The sequence below is a fragment of the Amphibalanus amphitrite genome, unplaced genomic scaffold (genome assembly GCF_019059575.1).
Source record: "Amphibalanus amphitrite isolate SeventyFive unplaced genomic scaffold, NRLGWU_Aamphi_draft 000043F_arrow, whole genome shotgun sequence".
Classification (NCBI taxonomy): Eukaryota; Metazoa; Arthropoda; class Thecostraca; order Balanomorpha; family Balanidae; genus Amphibalanus; species Amphibalanus amphitrite.
Window position 1 is genome coordinate 529399 of NW_024881539.1, and position 20671 is coordinate 550069.

Here is a 20671-nt window from a genome sequence, read left to right on the forward strand (position 1 = left end):
TTGTTTAGCAATAGGTGGGAAGATAACAAAGTAAACATCCATCTTCCCTTAAACCTTGTCACCATCAAATACCCTAGTCGTGCATGAGGCAACTATTCTGTTTCTCATATCGGGACTTGAGAAGTCGCCAGTGGCCGCTTTGCCTCAGGGATGGGGCAAAGTGGCCAATATGCTATAGGTCTAAAGTTTTGTCAATATCTCCCATATGTGAACGCCTTTGGAAATGAAACGCAGTTGGAATAAAAGACAATTTAATAGGGATCACATTGGTATAGAAAAAATCTTTCCAAGTTTAAAAATCCAGCGTCGGCATCGTTAGAAACGTTAGGGTGGCCGCTTTGCCCCACTCTCCCCTACGTATGGCTTCAGCACGCCTGGATGTCACCTAGCAATACAACTTGCATTTGGAAAACCATCATTTGGCTTCTTCTATGAAATGCCGAATGTAATGTAAGCCCATCAGGGAGACATTATGTGCCGTGTAGGGACCGCATCGTGTCATGTTTCGGTCAGTCACCGCGCAGGCCGCCAGCCTACCACAAATCCTTCAGCACTTCCTGCTGCCGTCCCCGTCCGCCGACGCTACGCGCTGATTGGCCGTCTGGCCGCGGTCACGTGATCAAGCTGACCCGTCGAAGGTCAGCCAATCAGCAGTCAGCGATCAGCTGTTGATGCAGCGGCGGACGGGGACGGAAAGGTGCACTACTAATTTTTACACCATGGGGCATTCTTACAGGTAAACTAAGTAACATCAATCGCTAAGTCACGCTACTTACGGGTTAGATGCGTTAGGCTCCATGCTTAGCTGTCTGCCACCACATTTAGCTGACCTCCCGCTTTGAGCGGGCGCCCTCACATGCAGCGCATGCGACGGCCGGCGGCCGGCGCGGCTGACCTACCGTGGAGTCCCTCGGCCAGTTTACCGATGCTTTCGATGCCAGTGATCTGCTCGAACTGGCGATACTGGTCACGGCGCACGGCCGGCCGGCACACGTTATCCGCCACAGAGCTCGAGTTGGAGTCCACACTGAGGCTGTAGCTGTCCGTCAGGAAGTGCGGCACGGAGAACAGCAGGCTGCCCAGGCCCATCACGATGATGCCTGCCGAAGGAGGGGCGCAGGTCAGTCAGAAAATCAGGCTGTGACGGGGAGACGGCTGGCACAGAAGCGATGACACATGGTTGGAGCGGCAGGTATGGCTGCAGATCCGGGTCAGTGATGATAGCACCAAAACTGCACTGCTAAGGAAAACTAGTTTGCAAAAGTTAGTCTTGCAAAAGGCTTAGTTTGAGAGTGAACTAAAGCATAACATAGGGGAGCGTGATGTTGATAAGAACTGCGTGCATGTCAAACGCAAAGCAAATCAAATATGTAGCAATGGAGGGAAATAAACAAGGCCTCATCAAACCTCAATACTAATACAAAAGTACAAACTTTTGGCATGAAAAGCGCTTTTGGAAACGAACTGTCATTCCAAACGCTCCACTCTTCAGAACACTTCATCATACCACCTGTGACCTATACTAGTCGAAATAAAACATGTAAGGTAAGTACTGGAAAAATCAGTCCAGCTGCCAGGCAATACAAATCCCGGCCGTTCAGGGACCGATAGTGAATTTCCACTATCCACCGCGCGGCCATCCTTAAGCCGGAAAGTCTGTCTTCCAACACGGCCCGGAGGTCTCGTACGCGGCTAGAGCGCTCACAGTACCATCGATAATTCACAGGGCGTTCAATTAATCACGATCGAGCGCGTCACGGGCGAGCCTGCCGCAAGCCACGGTCACCGGTCGAAGCTGGGAAAACTAACGCAGCTGACCAGGGCTGGAGCCCAGGGAACCAGGCTCCAATAGCTGGACGCTCATACAGGGCGGATCGGCCCTCCCCATCGCCGCCAGGGCAGTCGCACACGTCAACAGGGCTGTCACACATGTCAGCAGCACACAGCCGCAGATTCGCTCGCTCTATTAATGATGTTGGGCGAATGTCGGTGACGTGCTCTGAGAGGGCAACGTGACCCGCCCAACACGTGCAGTCCGCACGTGGCCTGCACGTGCCGGTTGGAACACGGGACATCGCGTACGCCTCAGTGACGAAAGTTTTTTAATCGTGCCCTCAGACATCCAGCCTAAACACAAATTGAGCGACACTGAACTGCATAATTTTATACCCACGTTTCAGCGGACTATATCCCATCTATGTAGCGCGGGACTAGCCCGTGCTAGACCCCATGCGGTTTATAGATCGCAGCAGGTGTCACTATCGTCGACAAACACACCGGTGTTGTTAGTATGTGGGCCGTTCGTGTGCATAGCTAACCGCTGGTCCGCAAGCCAACAGTCCGTATACCAGAGGTCACGCCCGCGGTTCCAGCGTGGGAGCACAGACTGGCGCAGGGCAGTGTCGGCTCACACAGGTCAATATGGGCGCCAGAGCTCAGTGTCGGTGTCAGGACAGGTGTCAGTGTCAGGACAGAGTGTCGGTGTCACTCAGTAGTTCCGGTGCCATTATAAGGATCTGTGTCATGACAGGCATCAGTATTGCATTACTAATGTGAACTCAGGTTCCCGCTAGTTGCGACGTCGAGTCTATTTCAGTGCCCATGTCAGTATCGATGGAGGTGACGGTGTCAGCAGCGCTGGTGTCGTTTCCAGTGACGACTCCATTACAGTCCCCACCTACGTGTCAGTATCTGTAACAAAGTGCCGTTCCCTGCCCGCCTCCACGATCAGCCCCCCGAACTGCGTCGTTCTGTAGGCCGTCAGTCTGCGAGTGACGAACGACCCTGAACGAAAACCAGGAGCGACGCACTACTCCCAGACACACGACGCCTGACTCGGACAGCCCCACAGTCAACCAGGACACAAAATTTCGCCCAGGATTCTCGCTATGACACCGAGCACCGCCCGTGTGCCTTTGACCACAAAGCACCACAATGCCGAATGCTTAGCCCCATAACGGGGAGTGAAAAGCAAAGGCATATAACAGGCCCTGAGCATAACCAAGAACCAGACACCACACAGGCCAGCGAGCGGATAACCCTTCAGTCAAATGGAAGGATTCCTCAGATACACGGACCAGAGGTAGTCCCAAGGCAGTGCTCTCAGTTCATCGCCTCCTCAGTCCATCTATGACGGTCGTCCCAAGGCAGTGTTCCCAGATCACTGCCTCCTCAGTCCATATATGCTGGCCGTCCCGGCATAAGACTGCGGCGGTAACAGAGGGTCGATAACCGGAACTGGGCCGGCCGCCGCAGCGCGAATGTAGGCCAGATGCCCCGGCGACAACCCGGCGCGTGTAGATAAATTTGAGCGATATCATCAGCGGGGTGGAACTCGAGACAGGCCGGTCCAAATAATGGCGAGGATGATTAACAGACAACCCATTCTCAAATGCCTTTTGACAAAGCGGCTAAAACGGCAATTGTTGCAGTTGCGAAACAATATGTCGGGAGCAGGGAACTGAAGACAAATAGGCAGTAAAATATCAAAAGCATAACCAGAAGATAAAAATATTCTGCCAGCACACTTTCACGGCCGGCCGATAAAGACATCGGCTAATTTCAGAACACTCGAACACACTCAATTCCAGAAACGATGCCGCCATCGCAGATCCATCTTTCCGGCTATGAAATGAGCGCGCTCGATCGGCGAAAGACGCGTGACAAGTGGGCCTGAAATCTGTTGAGCCTGCTGACCCAGCACGGCGTCAGCGCCCGTATCGCGCTAATCACAGCATCTGCCGCCGATGGGAACAGCCCGGCCAATCACCCCGACACGCCCCCGGCCACTGCCCCGGCCGCGAACCCGCCGTTCCCCGAGCTGGGACTGGCGATATGACGACGTTGGAGCAGCCAACCATCAGCACAGCACGTGTTACTGCACGGAGTTCGTAAACAGAGCTGAAATTAGACATCCGATGTCTAACAGAGGCCTGTCGGTCGTCTGGAAAATACCAGAAAATACCCACACAATATCAGATGTAGAGTAATGGGTTGGACGGAAAAACGAGTGGTACTGACAGGTCCTAATCTATGATATTTTCAGTCAGCCGACCAGATGACTTCCTTGACCTCCGCAACCGAAACCAAGCGAGACGAGGAATCGCTGGCGAGCGAGTCCGCTAATTCCAAACCGAATCTCTCACATAGCTCTGAGTCAATAAAAACAGTGGGCAGACACTAATTCCGTCTCCAAACGTTGGCAGGCCCCGAGCGCCGGGCCGCGGGCTTGGCATACCTCGGCCCGTTCTGAAGCCTTGACACCACGACGCCACAGCTGCGGTTAAGGGGTGGGAGGCAAGGGGACGCCCCTCACTCCTGTGTCTTAACTATCATAGGTTTCTGCTCACTGTCAAGACGTGTCTAACCGGCGTCGGTCACTAACCTCTGCCGATCCACACGGGTACGTGTCGCCGCGAGCCGAGGTAGCTGACGAAGATGACGGTGAGCATGTTGCCGATCTCGTAGAATGAGGCGATGACGCCGGTAAGCGAGCTGGGGATCTCGTACCGCTTCTCTATGGTGGTGATGACTGAGTTGAGGTAGCCGGAGCTGAGAGCCTGCTGGAGCGTCACCAGCAGCGACAGCAGCAGCACAAATACCTGAAAACAAACGGTGAACGGGTCTTAGACAAATGGGCGTCTGATAAGGAGATAGGGGCTGTATTGCCGGCAACAGTAGTGGCGCAACTAGCTGGAAAGTGGAAAAACAATCTTTATGAGCAACAATATGCGTGGAGCGCCGCGGTGGCTGCAGAAGTGAGTACCTGTACTGTTGAATTGTGTACAAACATTAATGCAGGCACGACTGGTGTGCGAACACAAATTTAGTCAAACACAAACCAACGAGTATGGGCCCAAATACCTCAGGGAGAAAACACAAAGTAAGCCACGTATTGTGGACACAAAGACACCTGTGCAGAGAATCAAAGTGAGAAATGACTGTTAAAACGTCTGCAGAACCGCAAACAAGTACAAGACCGCACACCGGGGCAGGCGGCTGTTGGCGCAGCAGGTGGTTGTTGGCTGACAGCGACAACCTAGTGGAGCACACTTTTTCACGAGCGCAAGATCAACAGTTTTTGTGTGAGTGGGGGTTTAAAGCCAACATACCCGCGGTACAAGATCCAAGTAACAGACGGATGGAAACTACGAAATAAATATCAGGTTACTGGCTCAAAGGATCAGAAGAAACGCAACATCAAACACTCGTACCCCAGAAAAAAAAATCATTACACCCGAAACAAAGAACGCTAAGCGCTCAAAATACCCAAGGATCAACGGAAACATTATGCAACTCCGACTGTCAACAAGGAGCTCAATTCTTACCTCAAAAAAGCAAGGTCAGCTGGAACAATGGCCTCAGAGCCAGAGCAAGAACAGGCTCTTTGCACTCCTTCCCGGCTTAGCAGCCGAGAAACACGTTTGGACGGCGGATGCGGTGGTAACCAGGCCGGAAAACAGCGCCGTGAAACCAGTGACCCGCGACCCCAGCCCACTGTCCCCAGGCACGAGCCAGGGCCAGCCGACAGCACGCATAATGGGACATCTGGGTGGGGCGGCAGGGACTTTCACAAACTTTTACTTGTTTGTCATGGGTTGAGATGAAGTTTGATAAGCCTTGTAATTACACAATGCATTTAACCGTATCAGCTAATCATGATAGAAAGGCAATTCATAGTGAAACAAAATCGGAGCGAAAAAGGATTAGCGCAGTTAAACTATGAAGTATGAACATATCAAGCTAACAAATATTTGGTTAAAGAGTTTAACCAGCGTTTCGTTGGAATTATTCCTACGAACCGAACAGGTCCAAGCCGGATTTGAAACCACTCAGTGAAACTCTACCCGAGTGAATGGACAAAGACTTATTATCTACGTCTGTCCTGAAACAATGCCCGTCGGCTTCGTCAACAACGTAATCGGGCGAAGCATCTCCCCCGTAACAAACGCAGCAATCAGTAGCGACTACCATCTGGCAAAGAGCTCCGAAACATCCGTTTGGCAGGCGGCGAGAGGAGGCGGGCCATCTCAGCACCATTTCAGCCGTGAAATGACAATGCCCGGCCGGTGTGATGCTGCGATCCGACCGCCCACGCGGCAGCGAGGGGGGGGGGGCGGGGCGGTCCAGAACGGAGCCATGGTGCAGTATGGATACCACACGGACAGGACCCGGCGCGGCTGACGAGGAAAACGGTCCACTGAACAGAACCAGTGAGCCATGCAGCAGGCGCCAGTGGCCGGACAGAACAGGAAATAACCTAACCATATGCACTGCTCCCGAACGTTCTTTCACGTGCAAAAACTGCACATAAGGTGAATGGCTTGACGCTTTCGGACATAACAACTTCATTATTAAGATGTAGCAACGCAAGAAACCGATTTTGAGTCGACATAAGGAACATTACTTCCACAAAATTTGAGGGACGGAAATACATTGCCAAGTCTACGTCACACCATTTACATCGATCTTTAGCAGCGGCGGAAGTTTAAGTGATGCCTAGCAAGGAAGCTGGTGGCACTCATGCATGTTCACTGTTGCGAAAACCATTCGACTTTTGCTGGAATGGCGCCGTTGCCATCATTTAGATCAATAGGCAATGGAGCATCGCCGTGCAGTTGAATTCGTTTTACGGTGGCAATAAATATAAATATAAACATGGCACAGGCATGACATTAGTGAAGCGCACCTATAATTCTGGGACACACAACGCCTCTGTCGGGCTTATAGGAAATCCATGCCACACTACCGTTATACTGGGCTGCCTGACTTGACTACCCGTTCTGTCGATTGTGAATCCGGTATTATGGCAATACCTGAGCCAATCCAGGAAATTCTGTTTCAGGGTCGTGCCCACCAACACCTGTCTAACTTCCTTTCCACAGAAGTGGCCTCATCGACCTCATCATAATACACTAAGAGAACCCTTACCTACAGCGACACCACTACCCCACGGTGCATTGACATCAGACCTCACGGAGGTTCAGGCGCCCCTGCACGCCCGTATCCCAGTCCTGCAGAGATGGTATTAGGGATAGCATTAGGACTGGCAGAAACTAGCAGTCGGCATCAGCCGACCACCCTCGGAAAACTACCACGCAAAATACCAGGAAAATCCGAGCCAGGAAGCATGATTGAAACAAAACCTGCGTGCAGCGAAGCACATGCCACTGAAACGAACACGGATTGATTCCAGCTATCAACTATAACCACACTGAATATACATTCTTGGACGATACCGCGAAAACGAAATATTTCTATCGAGAGTTTTCAAAGGATTTCATGCACGAGGCCTTGGCCGAGTGCATGAAATTCTTTGAAAACTCGAGATAGAAATATTTCGTCGCGGTAGAGTCCTAGATATTATTTCCTGTATGTTTCTTAATATCGTTCGTTATCTGCTTAAAAAAGGCCGAAATATGCATAAATAAAATACAGTAACAATAACTACACGTTAGATACTGAAATACTGGCAGTTCTAAATACTCAACAGTTCAGCAAAGCTTACAAATTTTCTTTAAAACAGAAGCCCTCGATGAAATCAAGCTATCCAAGAAAACCATCCAAGAAAACGTCTCGCGCAAAGTTTCTTGGATGGCTGGATTGCATTGCAAGACTGCATCAAACATACAGGAAACCGTAAATCGTGGGTTGTGCGTTGTTTTTCTTGCTGATCATTTGATACTTCCCGGTGCAGAGTGCATATTACAACGACCGTTCAGCATATGACACTCATCGCGGCACGCCACGATTTTTGGCAGTCCCACAAGATCAACTCGCACACATCAACACAACAAAATACCTATTTTGCAGCCCATCAACGCAGGTACACACATCGCAAGCCTCTCCGTCTCCGCCGACGCGACCCCGTCACCCACCTTGATGCTGGCGAACCGCTGCAGGGCGCGCGGTCGACAGCTGAGTAGGCCGCACTCGTCGCCGTACCCAGACTCGGCGGCCGAGTAGCCGGCCTCGGCGGGGTACCGGTAACAGGGCGGCTTGGTGAGCGTGGGTCGCCGCGAGCCCAGCTCCATCATTCGACTGGAAACAGAGAGAAACATCGGTCAGGGTACCACTCGCATCATTCGACTGGAAACAGAGCGACACACCTGACACCGGTCATGGTATCACTCGCAAAGGGAAGAGCGACAGGCAGACGCAGGGGTCAGAAACGTCAGTCACTGACATGAGCGGTGGTGGGTGGCACGGCCCGACAGTGTCAGAACACGCTAGCATGACAGGTGACAGGAGAGTCAGCTCATTATTAGATGGGTAGGTCATAACCCGGTCATGGTCGCGTGAAGGTCAGATTAAATGGATCGCACTCAGTTCACAGCCACGTTTATCGGAACAATTTTAGGCCCGATCAGATTGTGATCGGGCCTAATCATTCTTCACTTCGATCGCTGCTCGAACAGGCAATAAAGTGATACTGTCAAAACGAACCTCGGAGTTACCTACAGCATTTCACAATACCAGGCTACACCGCCCGTCAGCCGGGTCAAATTTACAACAAAGCGGACAAAGTGCATCGCCCCCAAGTAACAACTCTACGGTACCATCGCAGCTGCTGATGGCGACACAAAGAGAAAACAGTATCAGTGCTACCACAACAACGCCCAAATTACAGACCGACGACAAATTAGAGTTCGATCGCTCCAAGGCCAGTAGCGGGAAACAGTTCGAGCACCGCTGCCTTCCGGACACAAACCCTGGCCACAAAGGCCGAGCTGCGGCAGAATGGCCGCAGCTTTATCGCGCAGGACCGGATGGCGACAAAGAGTGGCGCACTTAGGAGGCGGCGACGGCAAAACCGGCGCATGATGGCGACGCTGATGATGATTACGCCACGGGATAGCGGGGAGGGAATGTGTAGATTTAGAAGGCCGTGGAGGCGGGGTGGGATGGGTTGTGTGTGGAACCACTGTGTATGTTGGGACAAAGGATCGGGGGGGGGGGGCATAACGGGAGAAACACTAAACGGATGCAGGAGCGAGGTAACGGTAACACCAGCGTTGAGTTGCATGTCGATGTCGTTGCCGTGCTGGGTGTGGCCTAGTGAAACAAAACACCGACGCACGATGAGCTGGCGCTTTTGGTCCGAGAGGGTGAATGACCGTACTCTGCAAATGTCAATAATGCGGACAGACGGTCCTGATGCGGATGCCATGTCCTGATCATTACTGCAGAGTACACACGGAGCTTTCAGTTGAGAACTAAGTAGCCTATATTTCTGGCACTCGGCAGTCCAACCCAACGTCTGCTCGGCAAGCAGTACCGCATCCGGCTGATACCGCACATTCACACCAGCTGGCTGTGGCGGAAGCACGCGGGACCTGCACGCACGCCATCGCACGGAGCACGGGCGGTCGGCCGCGTCAAACCGTGCCAGCACAGCACGCCGCGTGCACGGCACCAGAACGGCACGGCTCCACACGGCCCGTGCACAGCCCGGCCGCAGGCCCACACGCAGCACAATCCTTCCACCAACAGCCGGCCGGTCGTCGTCCAGGAAACCGCGACCGGTGAAAGTCGCCGGCGACACGCGAGCGGCGACGATCTACCGAATGTGTCCTCACGCCCGGCTGCCATTGAGCGGCTGTGTTCCTCAGGGCGCAGGGCGTGCCGCTCTGCCCGGGACCACCGATCAGCTGGCGACGCGACGGGGGGGGGGGGGGAGAGGGAGCGGGCCAACTGGTCGATATGAAGACAAGGCGCCCGGTGCCGCCGATAGGTACCCAGGTATCGACGCAGCGGCGGCGACGGGGCGGAACGGAGCCACGTGAGACGGCGCCGGTCAATACGATGGTTGCTCAGTGCTCACGAATCACGATCCGACTATATTTTCATGACAGCCATCTGCGAACCGTGAAGGTTTGGCCAAGAACGGATCTGAATAAGACAAACGTGTGAAGAAGCCAATTAGAAGCAATGCTAAAACAAGAGCGAGCGGACGTTATTTGTTTCTCAGATGTGTCAAGTCCGGCGGGTCACGCCGGGTAGGGTTGTGGCTGTATGCAAAGGTCGGGTCGGGTCACCGGTCACTGCTGAATACCGACCCTCTGACGGCTGTGACGGCGGACCAGGTGAGTCACCGTCGGTCAGCCGGCCGCTCAGCTGACGCCCGGATGTGCACCTGGCTCAGTGACTGGAATGGGCGTGTCGCCAGACAGGTGCCACCGCCATAGTCACGCATTATCAGCCGGGCGCCGCCCCTGGCGCCGGCCGGTGCAGCTGGAAACCCAGCTTTAGTGACCACACTGAGCCTGTATTTCCCCACAGACTGCAAAATACAGCGCCAGCTGACAAAGGAAAATGCTGAGGCCGCAGGCCGAGCTGTAATTCTATTAGCGGAGCCGAAATTCATGACACTAATATAGACCTAAGATTGCAAGCGCTGCCAGATGATAAATGATAAATGTGTTTGAAGCGGAGCTGGCCGAAATTATTCACGCCGCATGATGTGCCGAGATTTCATTCCATGTTTAAGCACGGACCCCACTCGAGGAAACAGACCATATAACACCGCCGACGGTGCCTCTACGTCTTTTCCGGCAGTGCCATCCATTTCGTCTTCTATTTGAGGTTCAGAGCAGCTCAGCCAGCAGAAGCGTCATCATTCCTCGATCGAGCCAAGTTCCACCGCGCTCCAACCGCCATTTCCAGGCCCTCAAGTTCAAGGCCGCCCTAGAGGACCGCTTCACGAGTTCCATGAATAAGTAACGGCGCGGCAGGGGCGGTCGTGGCGCGGCCGGCCGCCATCAGTCGTCGCTGTCGTGCCATGCGGCACTGAAACTGAGCGCAGCCGCGCTGAAGAAGGACCGGCATTAGCCGAGCATTTCCCAGAGTGCTGCCGCCGCCGCACGGTGGATAGCCGGACGAGCGTCCGACACTACGACCGACAAACGAGAGCTGGTCAGGCAGACAGGCCTGATAAAGACTCATTCCACTCGGATATCTATCTAAATGGAGATCATAATCGTGACATCCACCGCTCTCGACATGGTTCCTATGCATGGCAGGAGCTATATTGGGTCCCAATTCATACACCCGGATGCTGCAGGCAGCTGGGCACCTGGCTAGAGCTAAGTTCAGCCGGACGTCGCCGCTCTATATGCCTTCGCAAAATCGGGCTGCTGTCGGCAGCGCCCTCTGATCCCGGGCAGAGAGTTGCCAGACAGTTGCCACGGGTGTCCAACGCGACCTTCCGTTGACCCCATCACAAGTCTACCGAGTGACCCAGCCCTCTCGCCCGACCAACGACCTGCCCGGCCACTAAAACAGACGACAAAAAGCCTGTCATCATAGCTCATCGTCCAGCGACCTTCATCGAGCCTCACTGGAAACAATTTTCAAAGTTCCCCAGAGTTTCAGCGCTTCGTCACCGGCCGTGATACCGTCTTTATTGCACATGCCATGACACTGGACCGTTAGAAGGAGACCGCTACTGAGCAGGGCCGATTGCCAGCCGCACTACCGTCCGCACCAGCCGGTCCAACTTACGTGCGTTGAGCAGTTAGCAGTCGCCGTCAAATTCCAGTCACAATACGAACAATCGTTGTGTTGAACGCTGGTCGAGCGGTTCAATAGCGGTTCGGCTACGTGAGTTCGAGAGGGTTTCTGCAGGCCACGGTCACGAATGCAATTTCATATCACCGCTGAGCTAGCGCCGCGTAACTCACATGCGCGCAATATCACGTCCTGGTGTTTCAACCCCGAGCTTTTGCAGACCATCGTCCAACGCCCACTGCCCGAAGCCCACTGCTCGCCGCCCACCGCCCACTATACATCGCCCGACGTCCGTTCGCCGCCAGCCACCAACCCTTCAACACCCATCGCACATCAGCCACCACTTACGATCCATCGACTGCACCCTCTCCCACCCCAACAGAGGACAATACTCCCCAAGCCGCGTCCATTCCCGTCCCCTCGTCAACGCACTGGGTCACCATCGTATGCGATAAAGAACCGATCCGGCCAACAAACAACGCATCACGAATAACGTACGAGGCACGACGGCCTCCTCAATGGCAACGCGGTCGGTGCTTGGAGGCGAAAACACGCTCCGGGACAGAGGAGCGGCGCACAGTCGCTGGCCGGCGGCCAACTGGGCTCCTGCCGGTCCATCGCCTCTATTGGCGACGGGCAAACAGAGCTGAGTGACTACCGGAACCAGCGGCGCGGGGTGAGGGAGGGACCCTCTGAGTAGGCCTCCCGGCGATAACGACAACACTGCGGCACAACATGGCGTGGGCAACACAACAGACGGCCAGCCACATTCAGCGCCAAGGCGGCAAGTTCCGGCTCTTTGCATAAACCAGAGTCGTTTGTGCGTGTGCTGTGGTCACGCTCTGGGTCTGCAGAGTATTCCACCACCACATCGACCAGGCTCATCGGAATCCGTCCATCACGCATCCGGGAAGCTGGGCTTCAGGGAGGCCGTGCCGCAGTTCCTGTACGTGACGGGACAGTAAGTACGTGACGGGATTTGGCTGCAGCTTGTCTGACAATCCCGCCCGGAGAGTGGAGACAGCACCACCCATCTCAATGTTGGCGAGGGGATTATTGCATCAGCGATCGACATATGACACATGGCATACGCCTACATCATTTGCTGCAATTAGATAACCGGATTTTGACAGACACGATTGGCAACTTAGTTCTGAGATAAACATTAAAGGGACTATCCCACCTTTAACATGGGGTTTGAGTTGAGATAGCCAAGTTTGCGGCGAGGTTCAGAAACCACTATCTATCTAGGTTGCAACCCCCGCGGCCTCTTGGTGTTGAAGAAATTCGTTCCCTTCATTTGAAAATGGGCCTTGTACAAGGCCCTATCTTCAACATGGAACGACCGTTAGTGTGACGTCACCTCGTTTAGTCATTCTGATTTAAATGGGTTTGTTCGTTGACAAATCGCTTAAAACTTGGTCTGAACTTTGTTGTGGTGCCTACAGAGTAAAAAGAATCAGCTTTATGACAGTAATGTGGCCTGGGGAAGGAGGTAATTTTGGGCTGTGACGTCACATATTTGAAAGTTCGTATTGGGAATATGGGAAGCCTAAGATGTTTATTGAAAAATAAATGCCAGAACCGTGTTCCTGGTCATCCAATCTATAAAGTCGGGCACAATTTAACTGGTGTTAACAACATTTTAGAAGGTGGGATAGTCCCTTTAACCTACATCCGCACTAAAGCCTTGTAACCAAGTGCATAATGCACTAATGCAGCATGTCATGATGACGACTGGCATTAGTGACATCTTCACTCATGCACTGTAAGGTTTCTTTGAAACTGTGACTTTGCTGGCCTCACGTCGGCTTGTGGCTTCTACTACCGTCAGCCTTCTGCCACCATTTGTCACTCATCATTAACCCTATTAGTGGCAGGGGGGGGGGGGGTTGTTTTCATCCACCCCTCAGGTTTTTCGGGAATATCTCCGAAACCGCTGAAGCTACGAAGCTGAAATTTTCTGACTTTTCCTAAAACTAAATGGGGCACATTCCCTGAAAATTTCAAGTTCATAACTTTACCAAGGGCGGCTCCAGAGCACTGGGAATTGGGGGGTCCTATTCGTGAAGCGAGTCATTTGGGCGATGATCACGATGCTGATGTATTATAACTGTATGCACCAGTTTTATCATGTGATAACATATACAAAGTTATTGTGCATCCTCTTTTGACACGTTTTTGCTATAATAGGCGGATCCAGGCGTCCAAAAAGGGGGGTTATGTTTTACCTCCCAACATAGGTGCCCTGACACCGCCTATGCATGACCAATACAATTGTAGTCGTTCTCTCATAAGAAAATTGTAACATAACAAGACCATTACCACCCTTTTTAGAAACAGTACCAACAAAAACCTTATTTGCTATACTTTTTGTGTACCCCCAATCTCAATGATCTGTATCCGCCTATGATTTTTGAAAATGCATATTTTTAGGATCCATGTGAATTCCTGGTTCATTCTTTATCGATCGGCAAAAGTTGCGTTAAGATTGGTTCAGAAACCTGGCCGTGATAAGCAGTCTAAAATGTATCTGCAATTTGCCCGTTTTTACCCCCCTCAACCCCCCTTTTGACATTTTCTTATTTTTTTTTAGAAATGTAGATCACGTTGAGCGAAGTCGAATGCCGTTTGAATTTTGAAAATCGGCCCGTTAGATCTCGAGATATCAAGGGGGGGTCGTAAACAGCCCCCCCTGCCACTAATAGGGGTAGCCAGGAGCCTGCCACTAATAGGGTTAATCAAGGCGCCTTTCCTCCGACAAATGAGGAGCTGTCATCCAAGAGTCAGCCGTCCCGTACCCTGTCACCTCCCCCTGGTCAGCCCGTCCTGCCCCCGCCCCACCATTAAACCTCTTAGAAGACAGAGTCGAGCCCGCAGAAGCTTCTCTGCCTCGCCCACCCCCTCTCAGTCGAGCCGGACTCCAGCTGCGGCACCGGAACTGCGACGTTTCCCTGCCCCGATCCCCCACTCCGCCCGCCCCCTCCCAGCCGGAACTGGCGCAGCACCCCCGCACTGTCCTAGTGCTACCAAAGGCCGAATCCACATACCCGTCCTGTCACTGACTGCATGTACGATCTCTCTTCCACTGTGTGACGCTCAATGTTTCGCATTTTATCTCTGCCTTGCTGGTCTTATATAGCATTTTCGTTCTCACAGAAATCCCTGCGACGCTCAATGTTTCGCATCTTATCTCTGCCTTTCTGGTCTTATATAGCATTTCCGTTCTCACAGAAATCCCAGCTTGCAGCATCCGTCACTTTTTCTGTGTCTGTCTCTACCCCGATCGCCTCTGCCGCTATCATCAGGGTCCGGGCCGGGGTCGAAGGCTGAGGATGGACGACGGACGGCGGACGCACCGGGCCGGAACCGGCGCGGCGATGACCGAGTGGGCCCCGGACGACCAGGCCCGGGTCACGTGGCTGTCGGGAACGACGCACGCCAATAGCGGCCGTCGTGGCCGACGGGGGCGGCTGGAGATGGCGCCGGGTCGCCGGTCGATGGTGGGTGGGTTCATCTCCGGTCACGGCGTGGATTTGATGAAGGGCGCACGGCAGCCGATGGGGATCATGGCTGATTTGGGTGTGGGAGGAAGGGAGGCTAGTGAAGACCAAAGCTTCTTTGGGGATGGATTCACGGAACTCAGCCGCAACCGTAGCACGAGAAGAGCTGAGTGGTCGAGCAGCCAGCCGTCGCAGAGAGTGAAAGGGAGGCCGGAAAAGTGGGCACCGGTGCCAGCGCCATGGACATCGGCGTCGCGTCGAGCAGCAGACCCGCATGGCAACAAGACACACCGTTACCGAACTGGTCGGCGGTCGATGTTTATCGGAAGGCCAGCGAGCATAAGCATGCGCCCGAACGTCACAGCTGACAGACGAGCGGAGCGTTAGTAGCTTTCCAGGCATGTCGAACGAGCGAACAGCGATGAAATAATTATCGTAGTTGTATCGTCTAAAAGCGTGGCCGAGGAGATGTTAATGTGATCCCATGGCTTAGTGCTAATCCACAGGCGACGATTTAGCAGCCTAATATCGCATATGAGAAGGTAGTTTTCCATGGGTGATGTTGCAAGTGGCGGCTGCCTGATTTTATCTTTAATATTGGCTTTAATTTGTTATCAAAGATGCATCACGTCAGGTTACGTTAAAATCAAATCAGCGGTATTAAAACTATAATCCCTATATATGGCCTTGCTATTATCAGAAAATCAATTCATTGTTCCGATCCAGGTCAATCTATATTTTTCTGTCACCATTTTTCCAGTGCTGCCAGATGGTCAGGTAGAAAATCCTCCAGCGTCCGCGCTGAAATCCTCCAGATTCCTCCAGATTCTATAGTCGATCCACCGGTAACTTACCGAACATAAAAATCAGACCGTCATTAACACGGGGCATTAATACAGATGCATTCCAATTCTCTTAATCATATATCACACTAGCAATGCTCTTTCGCAGCCATCGAACTGTCGTTACAAAATGTCAGACTGAACCATGGGTGCGCATAGGCGCATATATTTACCATACCTACTTATAGCTCACAGACCCTCTGGCCACTCACAGGAATAAATAACATCGCTGCGGAAGGCTGCCAGCATCCGGTCAGAAACCTCGTAAGTCACACATGACTGACGGAAGTTGGCTAGGTATGATCGCACAGTCAATATCGCCTCAAGCATGTCAATGCCCATCGCATTTCGCTGTTTGCACTTAACTACATTCATAACAGAAAACAGACGCTCCACCGATGCATTTGAGACAGGCGTGCTCAAAATTGCCATCGCCAAATCAGACACGTGCTGGTATTTCTTTTCACCATTGGCCATGCATATTTCACTCATGTCTGCCCAAAACTGCTCGCGATCCTGGCCCGCGCCATCCTGGGTCAGCTCGTCGCGGTGCAGTGCGACCCACTCCCTCTCAACCTCATCTGGATCTCCCGATATCGTTGAAAATCTGGCAGCGATACCCGAGATGGAACGCCTCGGTCCAGCATCGGGTCCCACCGACAGTCGGGTCAAATCGGACAGCATTGCCACGTTGTCCGGAAGCCGTTTCTGAACCTGCTCTGCCAGGGCGACTAAAAACTCGCGGCACTTTTCACGAACAATCACACCTTGTGCATCTGAAACCTTCCCCTCCTCTATATGATACGTATGTCCGAGGAACACTGCTCGGGCTGGAATGAGGTTCGCACGTATATCAAGTCCTGGCAGCTGGTCAGCAGATGTACCTTTCAGTGTTGCCGGCATCACAATTTGTTGGAGCAAGTCCTGCACAAATGACTGCAAGTCTTTGTGAATTACACAAGGATCGGGGTTTACGCTCTGAAACACTCTGTTCAGACGGTCGATAGCCTTCAGCTGTGACGACATGAAGGTCAGGTAAAGATGGTTTTGCGGGTCGTTGTACATGTTATACAACACCTCTGCCTGATAGCACCTATCCCGGTCTTTCGCGAGTTGAAATATCATTTTCAACTCGTGGTACTGATCCAAAATGGTGCTCACCGCTTTCCCACGACTTAGCCACCTTGTCTCTGCCACCTTAGGGATTTTGATGTTGTTCTCTCCGGGATTGAGAGTCTTAAAGACTTGTTCGTACTCCCTTTGACGTTTTGGGCTTAGAGCGAACCAATTGTGCGTCTCTCGAATGAGATAGTCCAGATGCCGGGGAAGCACGGCACACGCATGACTAGCTGCCAAGTTCAGAGAGTGACACAAACATCGGACTACCATGAGGTGAGGGACCTTATCCTTCAACAGAGTACTGACAGAATGATGCCGACCTACCATACTACTCGCCCCATCAACACCGATCCCAACGAGCCTATGCACTGGGAGACCGTCCTTCTCGAGTGCGTCGAGCACCGCCTGCGTGATGGCATCCGCCGTCACCGACTCCAGTTTAATCAGGCGATACAGGGTGGTTATCACGCGCTTATGACGCCTGCTAAAATAGCGGACCATCACACCCAAACACTGGCAATCCGAAACATCTGTAGACTCATCTATAACCAGGCTGAAGAAGGATCCCTTCATGTCTTGAAGGAGTTCATCGTGAAGGACCGGTCCCAGGATGTGCTTGATGATGCCGGAACACTTAGTGCGATGAAGGCGTAGGTCCTTCAGGATCGCGGATTTGGGGTCCACACGTTTCGACAGGACCTCACCTTAGCAAAGGACGGGGAATAAGGATATGTCAGCGGGAGAAATGAGTGATGCTGAACAGTTGGGAGGAGGGAGAGAATGTTATATTATAAAACATTTGAACCTTGCGTTTTTGAAAACACAACTGTACTCCAAATCACCCAGAGCCACTCATATTACCAAATGAACGTATGCATTTTTATGACCGGTTTATGCACATATAGGTAGGCATCGTCGACAAATATGTAGACATATATAGGCATTGAAAAATCAAGGTGGCTAAGGAATTATCTTCTATGAGCTGTTTTTATTATTGAAATCTTACGAGAATGCGTCAAAACTGACATGGGAAAATATCATACGTACGAACAGAAGAAACGCATTTTAACCCTACTCCATTTACATTAAATCAGACTTGAAATGACAGGAAAGGAATCAGGAAGATTCCATTACTCCGGAGCTAGATTGAGAGGCAAAATAACCACGATTTTACCTAACTCATATTAATCCGACATGCAACGTCAAATAAATTGAACTCACGGTAAATTTTGCGAAAAATTAAGTAGGTATAGTCTGATTTTTTAAGCCTGAATATCCATTTAAAGTACCAAAATCAAATTATCACGCGCTGTCGGCTATATTTAACATTGGCGCTGTTATTAAAAAGTCAAGAAATTAGTCAATTTTGGTACTTCGAGCGCAGATGACGATGGTCAGGCTGAAAAGATCAGGGTATAGTAACTAATACCTGGCACGGATCCAGACTCACCGAGATGGTCCACCGATGCGTTCGATCCATGCTCAGCAATGTGTAGAGCCAAATGCAGCTCCGCCCGTTTCACCGACTCCACATGGCTTGACGTGGCAGCTGGGAAACACTGATTTATTCTGGCTGACTTAACACCCACAGCGCTTTTCTTGTGCTTTGCAGACTTAGCATGGTCTTCGAGATCTTTGTGCTTCGCCATGTGCGTCGATCCACACCATTTGCACCGCGCACGAGAGCTGTCGCCCTCAACTGGTGCCAACCAACCGCGGAGAGCAGGCTCTTTCTCCCAATCCGATTTGTACCGTTGTGTGTACTGGTGTTTTCCCATGCTTGAAAATGATCACAATTCGGTAGGTACAAATAAAAATAAGGCAAATTACTCGCAACACGACATCTCACATCACATCACAACCGGAAAGAAGGAATTTGTAAAGTGTAAACAAAACGATTCAAATCGTCAAAACAAGCAGAAACAATATTCAAGAATTCCTAAGATAAATAAGTAAAACACAATGATAAAGGCAAATAGGTTGTTGTGAATGATTATGAACACTTTTTTGTGTGTGTAATTTATTATATGTAAACATTATTCAGGATCATGCAATTTTCCCCTTTTTTTAAAGTGTCATTTTATTGGTAACATAAATCCTCCAGATTTTCCTCCAGAAAGTGAAATCCTCCAGATTGAAAATTCACCCTCGGAGTCACGCTCTAAATCCTCCAGATTTGCGGAAATCCTCCGAATCTGGCAGCACTGCATTTTTCTCAGCTCACACTCATTTTTCTTTGATCATGCCGCTGCACGTGCTCAAATTCAGCATCATCATCTGCGGCACGTAACAGGTGAAGTCACAGGCCACATTCGAGAGTCGCAAAAGAAATTTAGCGTCACGGCCACCATGATCGAATTCATCATTTCACAGCATCGATGTTGGGATAGTGGATGCTAGATGATGCCGGAACTCTTTCAAGAATTCTAATCTCTACAAAATATTTATCAACCAGCCACTAGCCTGGGATCGATGCTTGGCACACAAACTGCAGCATAAACCGATGCCAACTGGCCCTTTAAATCATGGGACGAAATCCTCGCGACGTTTTCGGGCGGCGTCTCGGTTGGGTCCTGGCAATCTGTCACTGTCCCATGGATGACATGCCCCATCAGTCACCCTTCCCGGCGGCGCCGACAGCGGACCCGTCGACCCACCGCGGCCATCACCGAGCACCCGGCCGACGGCAGAAGAGTGGCCCGCAAATTAACGCGTCAGCGGGCCTCGGACGCTTTATTGGCATCGTTTAGCACGAACCGTTCACTCGGGTCACGGGCGACCTCCAATGATCTAGAGCGCCCACCGACGAGAAACCTTTTCGAAAAATTCAGCCCAGCCCAGCTGGTATCGGCCGGTCTCAGCTGGCCGTAACTGGTCTTGGCTGGCTCGTCAGGGGCAGACGACGAGGACGGGATGACATGCGAGCTAAACCAACGGAACACGGGCACCCTGGCGTGCGCGGCTGCGGCGTCCGACAGGTTTTAAATGGGACAAAGCCCTTCTCGCGGGAGCCTTGGCGTAACGGTACAGCCAGTGAGATGGCTGGCGTATCCACGAGACAAGAGCTCGGCTCTCGGTAAACGTCTTGCTCAAGGAAAGTCCGCAGTTGCCATGAACGCCAAAACGATGACACCAACCAGCCCTGGCGGAAGGAAGGTACGGTGCGCGACGACCCGACGGCGCCGGTTAGCAGCCAGGCAAAACTGCAACGAGACCGACCGCCACGTCACACAAAACAACACATCTCTGGCTGCCGATTTCCTGCATCACGAGTACCCGGTTGATTGAAGTGCAGCTCCGGGCAGAGCGGCAGCAGTTCTTTGCACATACAAATACAGACCGGTGGCGGAACATCAACAAACGAGTGATGGACCACGGGCGGCGGGCGGCGTGCGCAGTGGCCAGAGACAACGCAGCTGTCGCCTCCGGCGGCCGCAGAGCCATCCCGGGGTGGCCGCGGGGCCAGAGTAAACACACAAACATTTGTACAACACGGCAGGACGGGGAGATGATGGCAGCAGCGGCAGCGGCCAGGATATCTGGGAACCTCCCACCGGGTGTGGTGGGGGACAGGGACGTGAGGCGAGACATGCATTGATAGTCTCAGATGCAAGGTGTAATACGCTCGGACCGGAGCTTCGCCTGCTGTCTGACGGCGCTATGTCAGTAATGACGTGGAAGGCCGGCGCGCCGTCCCTG

At 52.2% G+C, this 20671-nt stretch overlaps 2 protein-coding genes across 8 annotated transcripts in view; both read right to left on the reverse strand.

Moving 5' to 3' along the window:
* LOC122377105 (solute carrier organic anion transporter family member 5A1-like) overlaps window positions 1-20671 on the reverse strand; it is a 67535-nt gene that overhangs the window by 18277 nt on the left and 28587 nt on the right. For 4 of the 7 annotated variants that reach the window (XR_006255795.1, XR_006255793.1, XM_043357088.1 and 1 more), the window contains exons 3-5: window positions 7878-8040; window positions 4385-4601; window positions 924-1100 (exon numbers count right to left, since the gene is read on the reverse strand). Coding sequence is in view for 4 of the 7 variants with exons in the window: in XM_043357088.1 (XP_043213023.1) it covers window positions 924-1100; window positions 4385-4601; window positions 7878-8040 (557 nt within the window). In the remaining 3 variants the exon portion in view is untranslated. Of the gene's footprint in view, window positions 1-899; window positions 1101-4384; window positions 4602-7877; window positions 8041-20671 lie in introns of all 7 variants that reach the window. The other 3 variants (XR_006255792.1, XM_043357079.1, XM_043357072.1) reach the window with 1 other exon arrangement.
* Window positions 15800-19145, reverse strand: LOC122377142. The gene is made up of 2 exons (XM_043357105.1): window positions 18423-19145; window positions 15800-17676 (listed from the first exon to the last, which is right to left on the reverse strand). Exons 1-2 carry the CDS (start codon window positions 18748-18750, stop codon window positions 16043-16045), a joined length of 1962 nt encoding a protein of 653 aa, XP_043213040.1. The 5' UTR covers window positions 18751-19145; the 3' UTR covers window positions 15800-16042.

Coding starts and splice junctions, on each gene's coding strand:
- LOC122377142 (XM_043357105.1), bottom strand. CDS start 18,750: ATGGGAAAACACCAGTACACACAACGGTACAAATCGGATTGGGAGAAA. Junction 17,677..18,422: donor CGCATCGGTGGACCATCTCG/GTGAGTCTGGAT, acceptor TCCTTTGCTAAG/GTGAGGTCCTGTCGAAACGT.